The sequence below is a fragment of the Falco biarmicus genome, chromosome 10, assembly GCF_023638135.1.
Source record: "Falco biarmicus isolate bFalBia1 chromosome 10, bFalBia1.pri, whole genome shotgun sequence".
NCBI classification, from domain to species: Eukaryota; Metazoa; Chordata; class Aves; order Falconiformes; family Falconidae; genus Falco; species Falco biarmicus.
In genome coordinates, this window is record NC_079297.1 from 5,477,506 (window position 1) to 5,494,038 (window position 16,533).

The window sequence follows — 16,533 nt, forward strand, 5'->3', positions numbered from 1 at the left end:
GCCTTTTGGCAATGGAACTTTATCAATTGTCTTTTGGAGATCCAAGAAAATTATATCAACCAGCAAGCATGTGGATAAAGGTTGTGGAGCCAAATCCTCCAAAGAACTTCACATGTGTGAGACATGACTCCACTTTATAAAGCTGTCTTGCCTCTTCCCCACTGCAGTAATTCACACTTAGCTCACTGTTTCTGTTCTTTGTAGTAGTTCCTACCCGTTTGTTCATTGTGAACATTATACTGGGTGTGTAGAGGTTTAATGAACTATTCCTTTGACCTCCTCTGCACTCCTTCAAAAACCTGATCTCATGCTGCATGTGAATCCTCTGGGACTAAAGTTTTAAGCAAGAAATAGTTAAACTACTATTTGTAGTATTTTACCCTGAAATTCATTTTCACCCTGGTGACGTTTTTTGAGCCTGATATTTTGTTCTTGCTCACTTACCAGCTTTGGTTTATAACTAATTTTTTCTACTGAAAAAATGCTTCGTGCTAGGACAGTATTTCCCTGTGCCCGTAGAGCCCTGACATGTTATCCATGGAGAGCGCAGATGCAAAAACCATGGAGCGTTACTGTGATGTATCTCCTCTAAGCTGTGTGTGTTGCTATTGATTTTTCTATCTCCTTGGCTATGCATTAGGAAAGGTGGGGTTTATTCTTTTGGCCTCTTATTCCTCAGATGTTTTCTGGTTTGGTTTATTTGTTTTTATATTTAACCTCCCAGAGTCTTGAGAATTTGTTTCCTCACTTCGATGCCAACTGAACTTCCAAAGGACTCCCTTTTATTTCAAATAGCTGCCCTCACCCAGCTGTTCATCATACAGACTTAGGTCTTTCCAAAGTGTTTTTTGATAGGTCTTTTCATTTTATTGGGAGTATCCAATCTAGTGTTTGCATATGACTTTTATGCCACTTAACAGAATTGTAATTATTTTTGCTGTCATGTTTACCTACTACTTTAGGAAGCTGCTTTGTTTTTTATATTTCCTTTCCTTGGAGCAAGTAAGTCCTAATGGCTTCAAGTGCGTTAGTTGTTACAGCACAGGTTTACAAACATAATTTGAACCAGGCCTACTTGGGTTGTTTTTTCTTTTGCGGGTTCTCTGTCCAGCTGTGCTGTGAAGCAGAAGAACGGCTTGTGTCTCACTGTGACAGCTGCCTGCCTGCAGAAGAGTAACAGATTGCTCATTAGTGCCCTTGGTGCTGTCACAGCTTCCCTGATCTCCTTCAACATCCCCTTGATGCTTCCCATCGTGCTGGGCGGTTAGCAATACTGTCATAGTGCTGGAACTGTAAAAACTGAACAGGGAGAATGTAAGGATTCAGTGCAAGTATGGATTAATTTCCATGTATACTGAAACCTACCATCCTGAAACATGGTCACCTGAGGAAAAATGAGACGGTATCTACTGCAGACTATCAAGGAATTGTTCAGGTGCAAGGAGGGATGATTCCAGAGGCCTTAATATATGTTTTGCATGCCACTGTATTTCTGACCTGGTATCGAATCACTGGTGCTGGACCTGGTGCCTTCAGTAGCACAGCTCTGGGTCATCTGCAGTGCCCTTGGCCGCTGACTGAGTGAAATCTTCCATTCTGGGCCCAGAATCAAGAAACGTCTCAAGAGACAAAGAGCCATCTTGACCTGCTGTTGGACAGGTTTATTTAGAACAACTTTTATTTCCTGCTAACGAGGGGAAAGCAGCCCCCATCCTGACGTTATTTACATTTCTGAAGACATAATTATTACACAGACAATAGGAGAACTGGGGTGACAGGAAAGGAAATATCTGTATGAGATCACTGGGTTAATAATTTCTTTGAAAACATTTACAGTTGTAACTATCCATGGTGGAGTCCACTGGATGGCACATTGAATTGAAACATAGTGACAGCACAATTTGATGCTCAGGGATCTCCTTTAACTCTTGCAGAGCTGTGGCTTCAGTTTGAACACCTCAAAGCTGAGCAGTAACTGTAGCTGAGCTTTTTAGAGTTCAGTTTTGCTGCCAGGGCTCTGTATCAAGGAGCTAGACAGCAGCAGCCCACAGCGGCATTTCTAATGGGTGGCAGGTGTGTGGATTCACGTCTTACCTTATCCCGATCCGAGCTCTGTGTGTGGTTGTGCCATCAGCATCTATTTAGAGCAGACTGTAATCAATTTACAAAGTTGCCTAAAGGTGCCTTTTAGTGGCCTCATGTTTACTAATCAGGCCCTCAAACGGAATGATGACTTGGCAGAAATTTTGCTACGCTTCGTGATTTGAAAGCCTTAATTAGTAGACAATATGTCCCCAGGATTACAAGTTTACTGGTTGGTTTAGTCTTTGTATGCAAAGCAGCCTGAGGTTAAACCACGGAGGTATTTTTTTTCTGGTTCAGTACACAGACCAGTATTTAGAGTGGGCAGTTAAATGGTAAAGAATGAAGTAAATTAAGTAGTGCATCAGAACTGCGTTCCTTTGAACAGATCTGAGGAGTGTATGCATCAGTTTCTAGCTGCTCGCATCTGGGAATGTCTTGATTGCTGTGAAGGGCTTACTGTACAGTTAGGTCCATGAGCTCTGAGTTATTCTGGAAAGAAGCAGGAGGAAAAGAGAATTATTAGAAAACTTTGTGGGCACGCACAGAAGGTTTTTCATTCTTTGGAGGTTTTTCCTAGCTGACCTTATTTGTGGAAAGGTAACAGAGTTAAGCATGGTAAGAGAAATGCTGAAATGCTGTGCTCTCCCAGCTGAATCTATAGACACAATTTATGTGAAGTTCTGATCTTCCCCTGCTCCCCAGCCTCCTTTTTTTTCAGTATGCACACAGGTCTCTCCACACCCCTTTATACTGTGCTGGCTATGGTTGGACTGGCTTAATGTGTACGGACAGAGGAGCAAGATGAGGTTAGTTCAAACAGGGCAACTGATGTTTGTACGAGTGAAGGTATTCCCAAGGATGGACCCCAGTCCCCCAGGGCTGGTGAGATTCAGAGCGTAATTTAAGTTCCAAGTGACCACTTTGAGGACTGAGGGGTACTGAAAACAGTAAGACTTCCTCTCCTATTCAGCACAGGGAAAACCTGAAATGTCTCAGAGACCTAGAGGCAGGTTCTTCTCCTGGAGGAAGACTTTTACCTGCCTTTAGCCTAGCTTAGGCATTCAGGCTTACTGTCTCAGATGGCTTTACAGGCTGCTTTTGGTGGCTGCAAGCCTGTTCCCAGACATCCATGTGCAGCTTCATAACACTCGTGGTCTTATCTGCTCAGACTAACAGGACTTTAGGTACTTGGCAAATTTGATTGGAAGTTTTTTTTCCTCTTAAATTGCAGCAAGCACCCCTTTTCATGGACAGCAGTGGGAGCTGACTTTGCTGAAGAAGAGTCTTCAAACCACTTGAGCAGTGCAGTAGCAGTGTGTTATGTACAGAATTAAGCAGGGAATGTTACTCACCAGAGCATGGGGAGATGAAAAAGGGAGAAGTATTTACATGAGCTTAGCCAGGGTGCCAGGAAGGCCTTTTAACCGACTGCTGGTGATGTCCTGAGGCCTGTGAAAGAAGAGAACGGTGATGGCGTAATTGAGATTGAGAGATAAATCCTTTTTTTCCTCTACTTGTTTACTGAATTATGGGCTTGAGAAGACAGCACAGTGATGGACTGCTGTGTGGTGCTGGCTGGCTCAGGACAGGCTGTTCCTTATTTGCACCCCACTTGCCCACGTTAGGGAAGGGCTGGGTTCTGGGGTCAGCTAGGAGCTTTATTCTTTCCCTGAGTATACCTGAAAGATGATACTTGATCCAGTAGCTTCACATCTGGAAGCCAGACAGCAATAAGGACCTTGTCTTATTCCTGTGGTTGAGCAGATAATGAACTGATTCCCACCTACCTTTGATTCTGCAGAATGGCTCCCAGGAAGTCCCTTAGTACCGTCTGTTGGTGGTAGCGGCTGTCCATCAGGATGCTGTCAGACTGGCGCCTTGTCAGAAATTCATGCACCCCTTCTGCTGGGCTGTTCTCACCGCTCCTGTTATGCAAAGATGAGAAACATCTTTGTTTCAGAGATGCTTTTTAGCCTCTCACTCAAAGCATGGCTCAGGCTGAGCAGCACTGCAAGAGAACCTGCTGGGTCTAAGCCTAGGGCCATTCTACTCGGTTTCAGTAAGAAACTGATCAGCTGTATTTCTGCTGTGTTAGAAGAGGGATTGGAGCTGGCTCACATCTGACTAGTTGGTCTCGGTGGCAGTCACTGATCTATCTAGCCAAAGCTACCCAAGTGTTAGTGGAGAGGCTGTTTTCTGTGTTCAAACTAGACCAGGGATAACTGTTCCCTACCACTGAATGATCATCACAACTATTATTTGCAAATATTATTGCTTGTTGATATTATGCTGAGCTCTCAGCTGATCTGATACTTACAGCCTTAGAGGAAAGGATTAATTAGGCTGCTTAACGACAGTTGTGATTAGGGGGATCTGAGACAGGGATGCAGGGTGCCCTTTGGGATGTGGGACAGCAGGAGAGATTGCTTCTGTTGCAGGGGAAGGCAGCCATTTCTGCCACACGCATGGAAGAAACTGCCCAGTGTGAAAACGTTAGCCCTAGGACAGCAAAACGCTGTGGCTTACCCAAGCCGCTTGCCAATGATGGTCTGTAAGAATTTGCGGGCGGAAATCTGCCCCAGGAATTTCCGGTAGTTGTCAGTGAATATGGCATCAGCGTGGCGCTGCATCCTGGGGATGAAAGACAAGCATAGGGTGTGCTCTCAGAGCTAGTGATGAACCTTCTAGGTGAGAAATGGGTGTTTCGGATGTGGTACTGCTGATATCGGGGGCAGATAACTATAGCAAATGCCTTTCGGTATTGGACTGTTAGTTGTTGGAGGGTAAAAAGGATTTGAGGGAGTTCAGTCTTGATGTGGAAGCAGCAAGCAAAATAAAATGTCTGTTAATCTGTTTACCCACACTAAAACAAGTAAGGAGAAGTGCCTGCAAGCTAGAGATGAGGTCAGAGAACCAGTGGAAGGGAGGAGGAGGACCACAGGATGGGAGTGGGCAGCGCTGGGGCTGGGACATTTCTGTGCTTTGCAGCAGCACTGTCACCCCCCGGGAGGGCTGTGTCTGCGGCAGGGTGACAGGAGCCTCCAGCAGGTCTCTAGCCTGTGGTTAGACCCAGGCTCCCAGAAGGGTACCCTCCACGGTAAGGGAAGCACAGGCCATGAGATCTGGCATGGTCCCAGCCTTCTGCTCTGGTTGCAGGGCTCAGCTGAGTTCCCCTCCTGGAGCCTGGACTTTGTGGTTCTGGTGGGACTAAGTGACCTGCTGGTCTGCTCCTGGGATGGGGGAAGATTGTAACCGGTGTACTCGTGCTGCAGCGGGGCCGAGAGGTGAGGTACAAACCTTTTCTCAGTGGGTTCTGTTAACAAACCCTCCTCCTCTTGTTCCTCTGCCAAGGGGTTATGGCTCTGCAGCGGGCTGCTGTGCTGTAGCTGGAAGTTCACAGCCTTGCCAGCAACCAGCCCTGGACTGTACCTGCAAGACAAACCCAGGGCATACTACAAGATGTGCTCAATTGCCAGTCGGGGATCAGTCTTCTTGACCACTGCACCCTCTACGCTTGCTTTTTCTTTCTCCTTTTGTCATCTCCATCTCATCAGTAATGCAAATGTTGTCCATCGCTCTCCCCAGCTAGAAAGTGTCCTGCCTCAAACATACTTGCCTCTTGCTGAGCTTCCAGCATCCTCAGGCATCCTCGGCAATTCTGGTATCGTTATGCCACGGCTTTGGCACAGGGCTAAAGAATTTTCTATGTGACGTTGCAAATCCACATTATAGAACCCAATGCTCAGTTTTGTATTTCCATCGATTTGTAGTGGTATGAAGTAATATTACAACTTCTAACAGCTGACAAGGAAATGCTTGAAATATTAATAGGCAGCTGTTGAGTTCATGTACTAGAATATCTGCAGTTCTGACTTCAATGCAGGTGGCCTGCCAGCACAAATCAGTGATGGAGCTGGAGGTGCTGCCTGCTCTGAAGATTGTCATATTTCCCTTTATAGAACCCAACATTCAATTATAAAACCAACTGTTTGGGCTGAAATATTCTGTCAGGTGCCTGCCTTCAGAAACCACTCCTAGGCTAGCAATGTACCCAAAAAATTAAGCCAGGGCAAAGAACTAGGCTTAGCAATGCACATACGGTTCATCTGGCTTTCAGAAGTGCTGGCAACCTTAATTTGGCAAGTGCTTATATTGCACAAGGTCAGAGAAGAGGTAGGAACCGAGAGCGTGGATAAAACACTCAGCAGCTTACCTGAGAGCTGGGTAGAGAGGAGGGGAGATGGAGCATGAAACTAAATGCAAGAACAGGAGCAGGGCAGCCTTATCCAGCATCTTCCACCCTTTGGAGTCACCTGAAACACAGAGCAGTCTGAGTCAGCGGCAGTGAGGTGCTCCAGGCCAGGAGAAAAGCCCAGGTGGCACCTCTGTGCACTTGGTCCCCCTGCTCACTTATCAGCACCAAGGGACTGGGAACATGCCTCCATGTTTGTGGTTATGGTGTTTCCCAATGCAGAGGTATCTTGATGTGGCAGAGTCTTCCTCAGGGAGTGCGGTTCCTGGAGGCAGTGGCTGCGTGTGACCCCTCAGGGAGCTGCTGTCTCCCTTGGGTTGGGAGGCAGGGCTGGTTGGCAGGGTTTCACGCTGTGGGACCCTGTTGTTGACCTGTCCTGCTGCTGTGGTTGAAGGAGAGCTCTGAGGCTGGGTTGAGCCCCAGGGACTGCTGCATGGGCTGTAAAAGCACCTGGGTGCTGGAGGGCAGCAGTTAGCAGGGGCTGCCAAAAGCAGCCTTGCTGCCTGCATGGGACCATCTGCAACCAGCCCCTGGGACCTCTCCTGCCCTCCGCTGTCCCGGGGACGTGTACTTGCTCACATGGCTGTACAGCACAGATGCGTGCATAAAAACTGACTGGGATGTCTTGTGGGCATCCAGAGCTCAGGGAGAAATAGGAAAGTCCAAATAAAATTCCTGAGCAGAGGGGTAGTACTGGCCCAGAGGTTACCCTGGCAAACCCATTTATCAAAGGCAGCAGTGCTGAGCTTGGTTAGCCATATGAAACACAGACCATTCCTTCAGTCGTCATGCTTGGGTAGAAGAGGGAATGGACCAAAATACATCCCTTTGGGAGAGCTGAACTGCTGCTGTGTTGAGAGGAGCCCCCCCGTCAGCGCCTACGCAGCTCTGAGCACTGGCTTTGGTGGGAGGCGAGACAGGCTCGAGCCGTGCGTGTCTGCCCTCCAACAGCCGCTGTGGTGCTTCGTGTCCTGCTGCTGGCTGAAGTGCTGTGAATGATTCAGGACAGAGTCGTCTGAGGTCGCACACCCTCCGGAGCCGAATGCGATGCTTTTGTCATTGGAAGCAAAGGACAGTAGGAGGGTATTTCAGTGAATGCTCTTCCTGGGTTTTGATTCAGAGCAATTGATCTTTTGCTCAAAAAAAGATTCCTTAAGAATATGGATATAAATCTTTAAAATACCAAGTTTCCCCGTTCCCTGTCTTATTTTACACAAGAGAAGAGCAGAAAGACGTTTGATCTCCGTAAGAGGTAAAAAAACCCCTTCCTTCCAAATGTATAACAATACTTTGTTGCAAAAAGAGCAGTTTTCACATGGAAAGCGTTTGGTTGGGCTTCTAATTGCCTAACCGAACTTTCCAAGCAGTGACTTTTACTGACGGTGATGGTAGGAGGGGGCCCTTTCTGATGAAAAACATCAGCAGTGAGCTGTGATTCACTGCTGGGACAGAGCTGCCCACTCTCCTGACTGTAGATCAGGATAGTGAGGGGAAGGCTAATTAAGGGCCGGTGGTCTTCAAGGGGGTCCAATCTTGATACTGTGGAAGTTAACAGAATTAGTGGCAGTGGCAAAAGTGCATGGACAGACAAGGGAAAAGGTGGTGCACTAAGAAATGACATTTCTTATCACAAACTTATTCTCAGCCCTGTCCCTGTTTCCAGCTGCTCATGCTTCCAGCTGGGGGACCAGCAGCTTCCCCACCTGTTCCCCTGGGAGCAGCACTATTGCTCCTAGCTCCAGCAGAGCTTCTTGTGTGGCATCCCTACCTCCCAAGATCTGGTCTCTTAGAGAATCACTCTGGCCCCCCAGAGAGTGGAGGAATGCTCAGAAGAAGCAAAAAAGTGACTGGGAGACTCCCAGGACTTCTTGTTTTAGAGCAAATTTCCTGCTTGCTTTTTTCCTTGTTCATTTGAACTTGAAAAAGCATGCCTGTTTTGTGCCTCTCCCCTAAATATCTCCAAGACAAATCCCAAATCAGGTCTTTCTAGATAGAGGAAATGATCTAAAGCATCTGTCAGGGGGTACCAGGAGACTGTGGCATCACCATCTATAGGAAGTGTCAACCAGGAGATATAATCAGTACCAGGAAAGCTACTATGTGAGCTGAGAAGTTCAAGTATCAATGTAAATGAAAACCTAGCCCAACATTGTCTGCTTCCCTTTTTTCTTCCTAGGATACAGCGCTGATTACCACTTTCTTTCTGTATCTGGTTTCTCTTTGAATGCTAGGGTTTTCTCTGGAATCATTTTTTGTTCCTTTGAGATTTATTTTTCTTTCTCTACTCTTAGTTTCTTTGCAATATTTTTTTTTTTGTTTCTGGCTTTGCCTTGCTTCCCCTGTCTTGCTTTGTCTTCTCTGTCTTCTCCATAACTGGAGTTCACTTCTCATCTTGTTGGGTAATTCATTTCCAAGGGAAAAAGGGAGACACAAAGTCCTACACCCCTTCCCAGAAGTGTCTGCTATTTCAGAGGAGAAGCTGGGGTGAATTGAAGTGTCACCCTGCATACAGGCAGCTTGACAGCTCTGCAAAACCTTGTCACCTTTGAAATTCTCCTGAGATGAAGGACACCTTACTTTCCATTCTGGCAGCATGTGAAAAAAAAAATAAAAATAAATAAATACCCCTTAAGATGAAGAGCTTTTAGCACCATTCCTGCAGATATAAAGCATAACAGCTTCATTCCATCCTATGCAATGCTAACAGCAGCATTGTGAAAATGATGTTGGAGAGATGGGGTAACTACCCCTTACTGTTTCTGAAACCTTAACCTGGTCAGTCTTAAAAATACCACTATGTCGATGAAACGAAGCTTTTAACATGCCTGCTGTTTTATAAAGTTCAGACTTTTGTACTATGAAATACTACATTAGAAAAGCAGAAATCCTTTTAAATGCCTTACCGTTGCATTTCTCCTCACACTTTGGTTTGGCTGAAACACAGTTTTATTGACAGGTGAGTAAAACAGCGTTCGTTTTCCAGGGGAAAGGAACTCTCATCAGTTACAGTAAAAGAGGAAAACTGTGCTACAGCTAGTAAACATCTAACATGTTTTTACAAGGCTTATCTATATTACAGTTCTATTGGTTTGCATTTATCCTGTAGTTTGATTATTGTTTCCATCTATACTTGGTACAAAAAAATCTTGTATGGTACAAAGGATATCATACCTGGCAAAGCTAATTACTGATGCCAGTTTTGATTGCATTTCAGTGTATTTTAATTGTTTCCAATTTCCAAGTAGGCGTTATCTTGTTAAATGCACATACAGAGACTTACACTTACCGTTCCCTTAGAAAACAAGCGTTTCCTCGATCGGCTCCTGCCCAGGTGTTTCCTTCCCCTGTTGTGAATACAACTTCTTCCTCTCCAGAGCTGCTTTTGTGAGCCCTGCTGGGTTCGTCCCCTCCGTGCAGTGCCTGGGCAGGACCCGGGATGTGTGCTGAGCAGGGAGGACACTCTCGGATCTCCCCCCAGCTGTCCTCTGGCTGCTGGGGAGGTGCAACTCCTCCTTATATACCTGTGGCTCCCTCAGGAATCCTGTGGGCTTCTACACGTCAGAGAATCAATTATCCTCCTGAATTTCAAAGCGTGTGTTTAGCATCCTCTTTTTTTGTGTGTGCAAGGACGAAGGCAGGGAGGTTGCAGGGAGAGGGTTATGCCTGTAGTCGAGGGTCATTTGCATGCCTTCTCTATTGTTCAAAGAATGAAGAGCAAATAATAATGAATCTGGCAGAGTAAATGACAAATTTGCTTTGCAAGGTAAACTTTCTCTTTGCAATTGCATTTTTTCCTCCTGCTCCACAATGAGAGTTAACCATTAATACTTCCTCACACTGCCTGCTCAGGAAGATTTGTCTTTTTGCTATTTTCTTTGATTATCAGCCTTTTCCTCCTTCTCCTTTGTTACTCACACCTGCTAGCATTAGCAGGGCAGTTCATGCTTCAGTCCCTTGCAAATATCACAGCTTCATATCAAGCACACAGAGCAGCTGGAGAGCTCCGCTCCGTTCATGTGCTCTGGAAAAAGGCAAGGGTCTTCCCTGGGGTGCTGCATGCACTGGCAGCTGTTTTCATTCCTGGAACAAGGTATATGAAAGCCCCATTAAAAAGAACACATAGCCTTGGTGCCCAGAAGACCAGGACAGTTCAGAGGAGTTAAAAATGAGGTGCCAGCATGAGCTCCACCTGCAAGATTTTTCATATTGACTTTATAATGCCCAGAATTGATGGGGATCCGTTGGGGCTTGTGTAACTCGTTGCTGGGGGGAAGTTTCAGCAGATGAGATGACACATACCTGCCTGCTGCGGAATACTTTCCCCTTGCACTGGAGGGCTCATCGCAGCTATTGGTGGCAGAGATGGATTGTAGGGAAGGACAAGTGCATCTGGTGTGCACGTGGGTACCTGCATGTGCAGGCAGTCTGAAGCATTCAGGGCTGGTCTGACTCTGCCATTGCCCCTTTGCTTCTTGCTGAGGTGAGAAATCAGCACTGTGATTATGGCTCACTCCTTTATCAAGCAATATCCTCCTTCCACACCGTAGGCTCTCAGTAAGCAATAACCCAACAGTCGGAAAGGCTTGAGTGAGCCTGGCATGCTGAATGACTCTGGTGTTAAATAACAGTCGCTGTATACCTAGACAGATGTACACCGATGCCTTTGGGCTCTCCCGGCTTTGAGTGCTCCAAGGGCTCACATTCCCTTTGGTATCAAATCAGAACCAGGCCACTCCACAGAGAAATCATGAACAATGATTGAATGGACCAAAGCAGGAGCTTGAGCTGACCAGGGCCCTTGCAGTGGAATCCAGAAACAGAACAACAATGTGAAGAGAAGCAAGAACTACTGCCTTCTTCCAGTTGTAAAAAGAAACAGCACTAGCCTGTTCATGGGGAGAGGATCTGCTGTGCAAATCAGGAAGGTACATAATTTGTATCATCTACTCATGAACACTGGAGAAGCAGATTTCTGGGTAGCACAGAGCAGGTTTTCCAAAATCCATGTACCGGTTCACACAGCTGCACACTGTCTCTGCAAACTGGAAAGGGATTTTTGTTTGCTTTTTTGAAACAATCTGCTCATGTTCTCTCATGTGTGAGGCTGGTTGCACCAATTTTTCAGCATGACGTTTTTCTTCCACTGTCTTGGTGCTACACTGGCTGAACAGATGAATCAGACCATGTTGTTAAACCAGTTGAGAGCCAACACTATATCAAGGTAATTTCATTCTACAGTGTGGTTTTGAGATAATTCTCTGTCCGCCTGGCCCTTTGCCTTACACAGAGCTGCTGTAAGATACGGGGCAGTATCTCTCAGATCAAGGAGAATCAGTCTGTAATTGACTTGTTTATAGCTGCCTGCTGCCTAGCTTGGATTAGGAGGGCTGTGATCTGTGTTCGTATCTCAAGTGGGCTGCTTTCAAAGAAGGGTCTCTAAAGCTTCATCGTCCTCAGGGTTTCTTTGCACTGCCTGGATTGGGTTTCTGTCATTCACAGCTGGATCCAGCAAGGCTCACACAACAACAAGCTGTCTTCATGACTTCAGATTAATTATGAGAGGCAGCAGAAATTTCTAAAAAACCCTCCAAGCTCTGTTGGGTGTATCCAGCTTAGGAGTTCTGAAATAGAGCAGCTTTTCTGTCCTTGGGATTTCCTGTCCCAGCTTTAGTCAAAACCTTCATGTCTTCATAGGACCCAGAAGGGTCATTTGTGGAGCTCCTCTACCAGACTCTTTGAGCTCTCCTTCTGGCTACCGAGGCTACTTCTGCTGCAGCAGGAATGGCTGTGATCCCTGCTACTGCCAGCAGTTAGCCTCAGCTTGAGTCCCACGATGGATGCTCTGGCTGCTAACATCTCTGAATGAAGATGCCACAGACTGTGACAGGATCCAGTGTTGTTTGGAGCCAGTTTTGCATCCATCTGTGTTGTGTTGCAGTGCATCTTTGGAGCTGGAAACTATGGTCTTTGTTCTCGTGGTCATTTTTTTTTAGTAGAGTAGTCACACAGGTGGAGCTGGTACCCCCTGCATGCTCTTGCTTCAGTTCTGCACTCCACAGCCTGAGAGCTGCTCTGTGCTTATCAGTGGCATTGATTTTAGGGGTAATATCAGTAATAATTTGGCATAACAAGCTTTTGCAAAATGAATGGCTTTTTCTCTTCAAAATGTAGAATCATAGAATATCTCAGGTTGGAAGGGGCCCATAAAAATCCCTTGGTTTGTCCCTAGAACCTTCCCAGTTCCTCCCCACCTCTCGCTACCACAGCTAGTGGTGTCAACATCCATTGGCTCCCAAACCAGAGGTGTGTAACCCTCAAATTACCTCCCACAGATCATCGCTTCAGGTTAGCACCGCGCCGTGGGTAACTGTCTATTTGCCCTCTAAACCCAAGCCTACACCAGTGCAAGCCTGATGGAGCCTACAGCCAGGTACGAGCTGCCACAGGTCCTTCTGCAGCTGGAACTGCCCAGCTTTGGAGCCACATCCATGTGGACCCAACCTCCCTAGGGTCCTTGGGTGAAGCACATGCCAGCTACTTTTATTCAGTGCCAATCCTTCACTGACAAAGGACACAGTGTTAGGATCCTGCAGTAATTTCCCAGATATTGATTTCCTCTTAGCTTTACCTCCTCCGGTCTCCATGCCATGCTTTAAAAAATTGCCCCTGTCTATTCCAGGTGCACAACATACAGCTTCAGATAAGCTGAGCAGCATGTGAAATGGTCCTGCTCACCTTGTGAGGTTGAAACTAATGACAGTAAGAGCTCAGCAAATGGCAAAAAAAACCCCATCCTGTATTCTCAGCTATCAAAAGCTTTTCTGCGCTTCTCAAAAATGGCACAGACAGTGGATGTTGGTCCCCAGCTTCTCCAAACTCCACCACTCCTGAGAGAGCCCCACACAACTGTTCTCACTGGTTTTCGTTTACTTGAGAGATGTGGTGGTGACTAACATCACATATGTCCTAATGGTAAATTAAACAGAACTGCCTAAGGTTATATTTTTTGCATAGGTTTGCCATCTTAGAGGTAGGCTGGGACATATTTTGCTTCAAATGTCTTATCCCAAGTGGCAAAACTAAGGCACGTTGTAATTAAGTTGATCATCAGTCATTTGCATTGTCCGTTACTGGTGCATACAAAGTAACTGCATTCCTAAGTTCTTTGCAAAAATGCAGTCATTTCTGTGGAAGGCAAGCAAACAAAAATGAGATGAGAAAGATGAGATTTGGCCAGTGTTGACAGTTTAAAGAGGAAGCAGAGGACCCAAAATTTGAACCCAGCAGGTGTGGGGAGGCTTGCCATTAGAAAATCATATAGACTTGGTTTCTCCACCTTGGAAGGATAAAGTGCTGGGATTTGGATCTTCAGATCCTCCTGGCTCAATTCTTTGAACATCAATAGATTTCCTGGAGCTAATTTTCCCTTGAGGAATCCAGGTTGGTAGGAAGGTGAATACAGACATTTATCAAAATAATCTGAAGGAAGGAGTCCCTCTGGATGAGAGCACAGTTTGCACTATAAGAATGAGCCTGAAGCAAGGGATCAGATTAAAACAGACAAAATAAATCAGTAATTCAAAATGTGCAAGAAGAGCTATCAGAAAGGACTGTCTCATAGTGTTAAAAGCCTGCTTGAAAAGCCTACTTAATCTTCAAATGTTAACGTATCACTGAGACTACAATAGAACAAATGACAGTGGCCTGCATGATGTGTATCTGTCAGGAGCCTGATGAGCTCTGTGGGTGAGATCCATTTATAGAGCCCATACCTGTCTGGCTCTGTTTATTTCCTACCAGAGCTGCTGGAGCATTTCAGCATCGTGCGGGTGAACTGCCAAGAGTTTCAGCCAGACGTCATCATGTTACACTCAGCTGTAGGCTTGAGAGTTACTGGTTCCTGAATTTCTGGCTCTCTAAATACCATCTCCTTCTCCCAACCCTGGCAGACAGCTCAGATGCCAGCAGTGAACCTCAGTAATTAAGAAGTTCATCTTTGCTCTTACCACTCTCATTTCAGTTAGTAAAGGAGCCTTGGCTAGAAGGTTGCACAGCATATTGTAGCCAGAATCAATGAACAATGAGAGCCGGCTTCAACCCTCACCCTGCCACCAACTAGCAGTGACCAGGTCCTTCAGCTGCCAATTCCTGGGTGCTGGTGCCCCACTTGAGGATTCTACTCCTGATTTTTGGAAGCACTGAGACCTTTATACTCTGGGAGGGAAAGGCAGTGTAGGAAGGGGTCTGTGAACGCCCGCCCTCTACTCAAAGGGCTCTAGTGACTACCTCAATGACATCCCTTCCCATCAGGGCAGGCTGGGTGTTGGTCTATTTTCTGTGACTTGGTTTCCCATCAGAATCCAAATGCTGCTATTGCTGCTCAACTTGGGAAAGTGCTTTGAAGGCTTCTGATAAAAAAACAGCATTTGAGTGAAATGTGTTACTGCTATTGAGAAGGTAAAATGTAATTTATGGAGAGGGAATGAGGAAGGCCACATTTCCAGTAAGGGTTGAAAAATGAAAGCAGTTGTTACTAATTTTTTCCTGGCTGAATAATAATATGCAACCTGAGCATGAAAAGACCTTGGTGCACAAGGATGTTGTACATGTACGATGAGTGGTAATAAATGGGTCTCACTGAAAAGACATGCAGGAAATATTGCTTTGCAAACCAAAGAAGAAATGTAGAAAGAACTAAAAAGCTAAGGATGGTTTGAAGAAAGAGTTCATGCCCGAGCTCTGACTCTACTTAGAACTGAGTGCTGACAAAATTGCCATTTCCACTTGTTGAATCAATTTTAGCTTTGAAACCCAGTCACATCTTGCAGGCTTTGGAAAAATCTTCCCTGTTTTTATAAAGAACTTCCTTTTTTATCGTTTCACAATCAGCTGAAACAAATGGGTCAGTGTGGTGCTGGTGAAAGGCACGCAGCCAAAGCGGGCTAATGGCACCACCTGCTTGTGGTTCAAAGGCTGAGTGTCTCTGCGCAGAGCCAGGCGTTACTGTGCAAGTGTTTGATGGTCTCAGGGCAGGACAGTGGTAAAGGGAATGGGTAGGAGCTGTATAAAAGCTGCAATTTCACCTACCTACTTCTGCTTAGAATAAGTAGCGCCATTTCTGTTGGGGGAGACGAGGAGAAGGAAAGAAAATGTACGGTATTGGTTGCAATCTAAGTGTGTATTTTCCCCTTTGCCTGCAAACTTCAAACCACAAGGATGAGAGCTCATGAGAAGGTGTGACAGCAGCACCACCAAATTTAGTGCACTGGTAGTATTGGGAAGAATTTAATCTGTTCGATTAACCCATGCTGATAGGATCTCTCCTGACATTCACATGAATTATTTCTCCCTTCTCAGTGTTTTTGTGTCCTAAATAGTCAGTGTTTGGGAGTTGAAAGGGCAGAATTTACCACCTTGCCTGAGCTCTGCATTTATTCCACAGCTGGTACAGCCACTCACCAGGGGCAGTGAAAGCTCTGGTAATTATTTAAGAGTGATTTTTTTTTTCTTGGGATTTTTATGCTAAAAGAATTTCTTTGTACAAGTGTCTCTGGCCTCTGCAACTCACAGCCGTGCAAATTCTCCAGTTGTCTGTAAAGTCTTCTGCACTACAAAAGATGAAAGGTTTTTAATCCAATTGCTCAAAACCTTTGAAATTGTTTTCATTAATACCCATTTAATTCAAATGCTTGGTAACAGCCTAGAAAATCCTTTTATTACAAATGCCATACCTTCCTCTGTCAGTAGATAAGCAACCGATTAGGTTTTCCCCAGATTATTTAGGCTCTCTGATAATACAGCTCTGCAGCAAAACCTGGCGCTACTGATATTTTAGGGTTAAGAAAAGGGCAAAACAAATCAGATTCTTTAAATACCACAAGCAAGGAAAACAGAGCACAAGCAATTTTTCCCTTTGTAAGTCATCTTATCAAGACATCTTCATTTCAGAGCTGGATACTGAATCAGGACATTAAAAATAAACAAAAAATCCCCTGCAAGAGCAGAGCCAGAAGCACACGTCTTTTAATTGTTGCGGCCAGGGCACATCAAGGGAGCTGATCAAAACCTCTCGGATAAAGAGAAGCCCGCCAGGACTGCAAGGCCACACTATTGATGGTGAGGATTAAAATGCTAGCACAGATTTAGGGGGCGAGTGCATTAACCCTGAGGCCTAAAGGCCTGGGGGGCTTCGCTGC

At 45.6% G+C, this 16,533-nt stretch overlaps 1 protein-coding gene across 3 annotated transcripts; it reads right to left on the reverse strand.

The window, feature by feature from the left end:
- Positions 1-2,651: 2,651 nt before the first annotated feature.
- On the reverse strand, positions 2,652-16,453 carry GHRH (growth hormone releasing hormone). 3 transcript variants are annotated; one of them, XM_056353596.1, is made up of 5 exons: positions 6,299-6,398; positions 5,383-5,514; positions 4,612-4,716; positions 3,873-4,010; positions 2,652-3,534 (listed from the first exon to the last, which is right to left on the reverse strand). In XM_056353596.1, the coding sequence occupies exons 1-5, from the start codon at positions 6,376-6,378 to the stop codon at positions 3,471-3,473; spliced, it is 519 nt and encodes a 172-aa protein (XP_056209571.1). In that variant the 5' UTR covers positions 6,379-6,398; the 3' UTR covers positions 2,652-3,470. The 3 variants fall into 3 exon arrangements, 1 of the variants encoding a protein (XP_056209571.1); XR_008824232.1 differs by adding an exon at positions 9,624-16,453 and having other exon boundaries at positions 3,873-4,716; positions 5,383-6,398; XR_008824231.1 differs by adding an exon at positions 9,624-16,453 and having other exon boundaries at positions 3,873-6,398.
- Between the last annotated feature and the right edge of the window lie 80 nt (positions 16,454-16,533).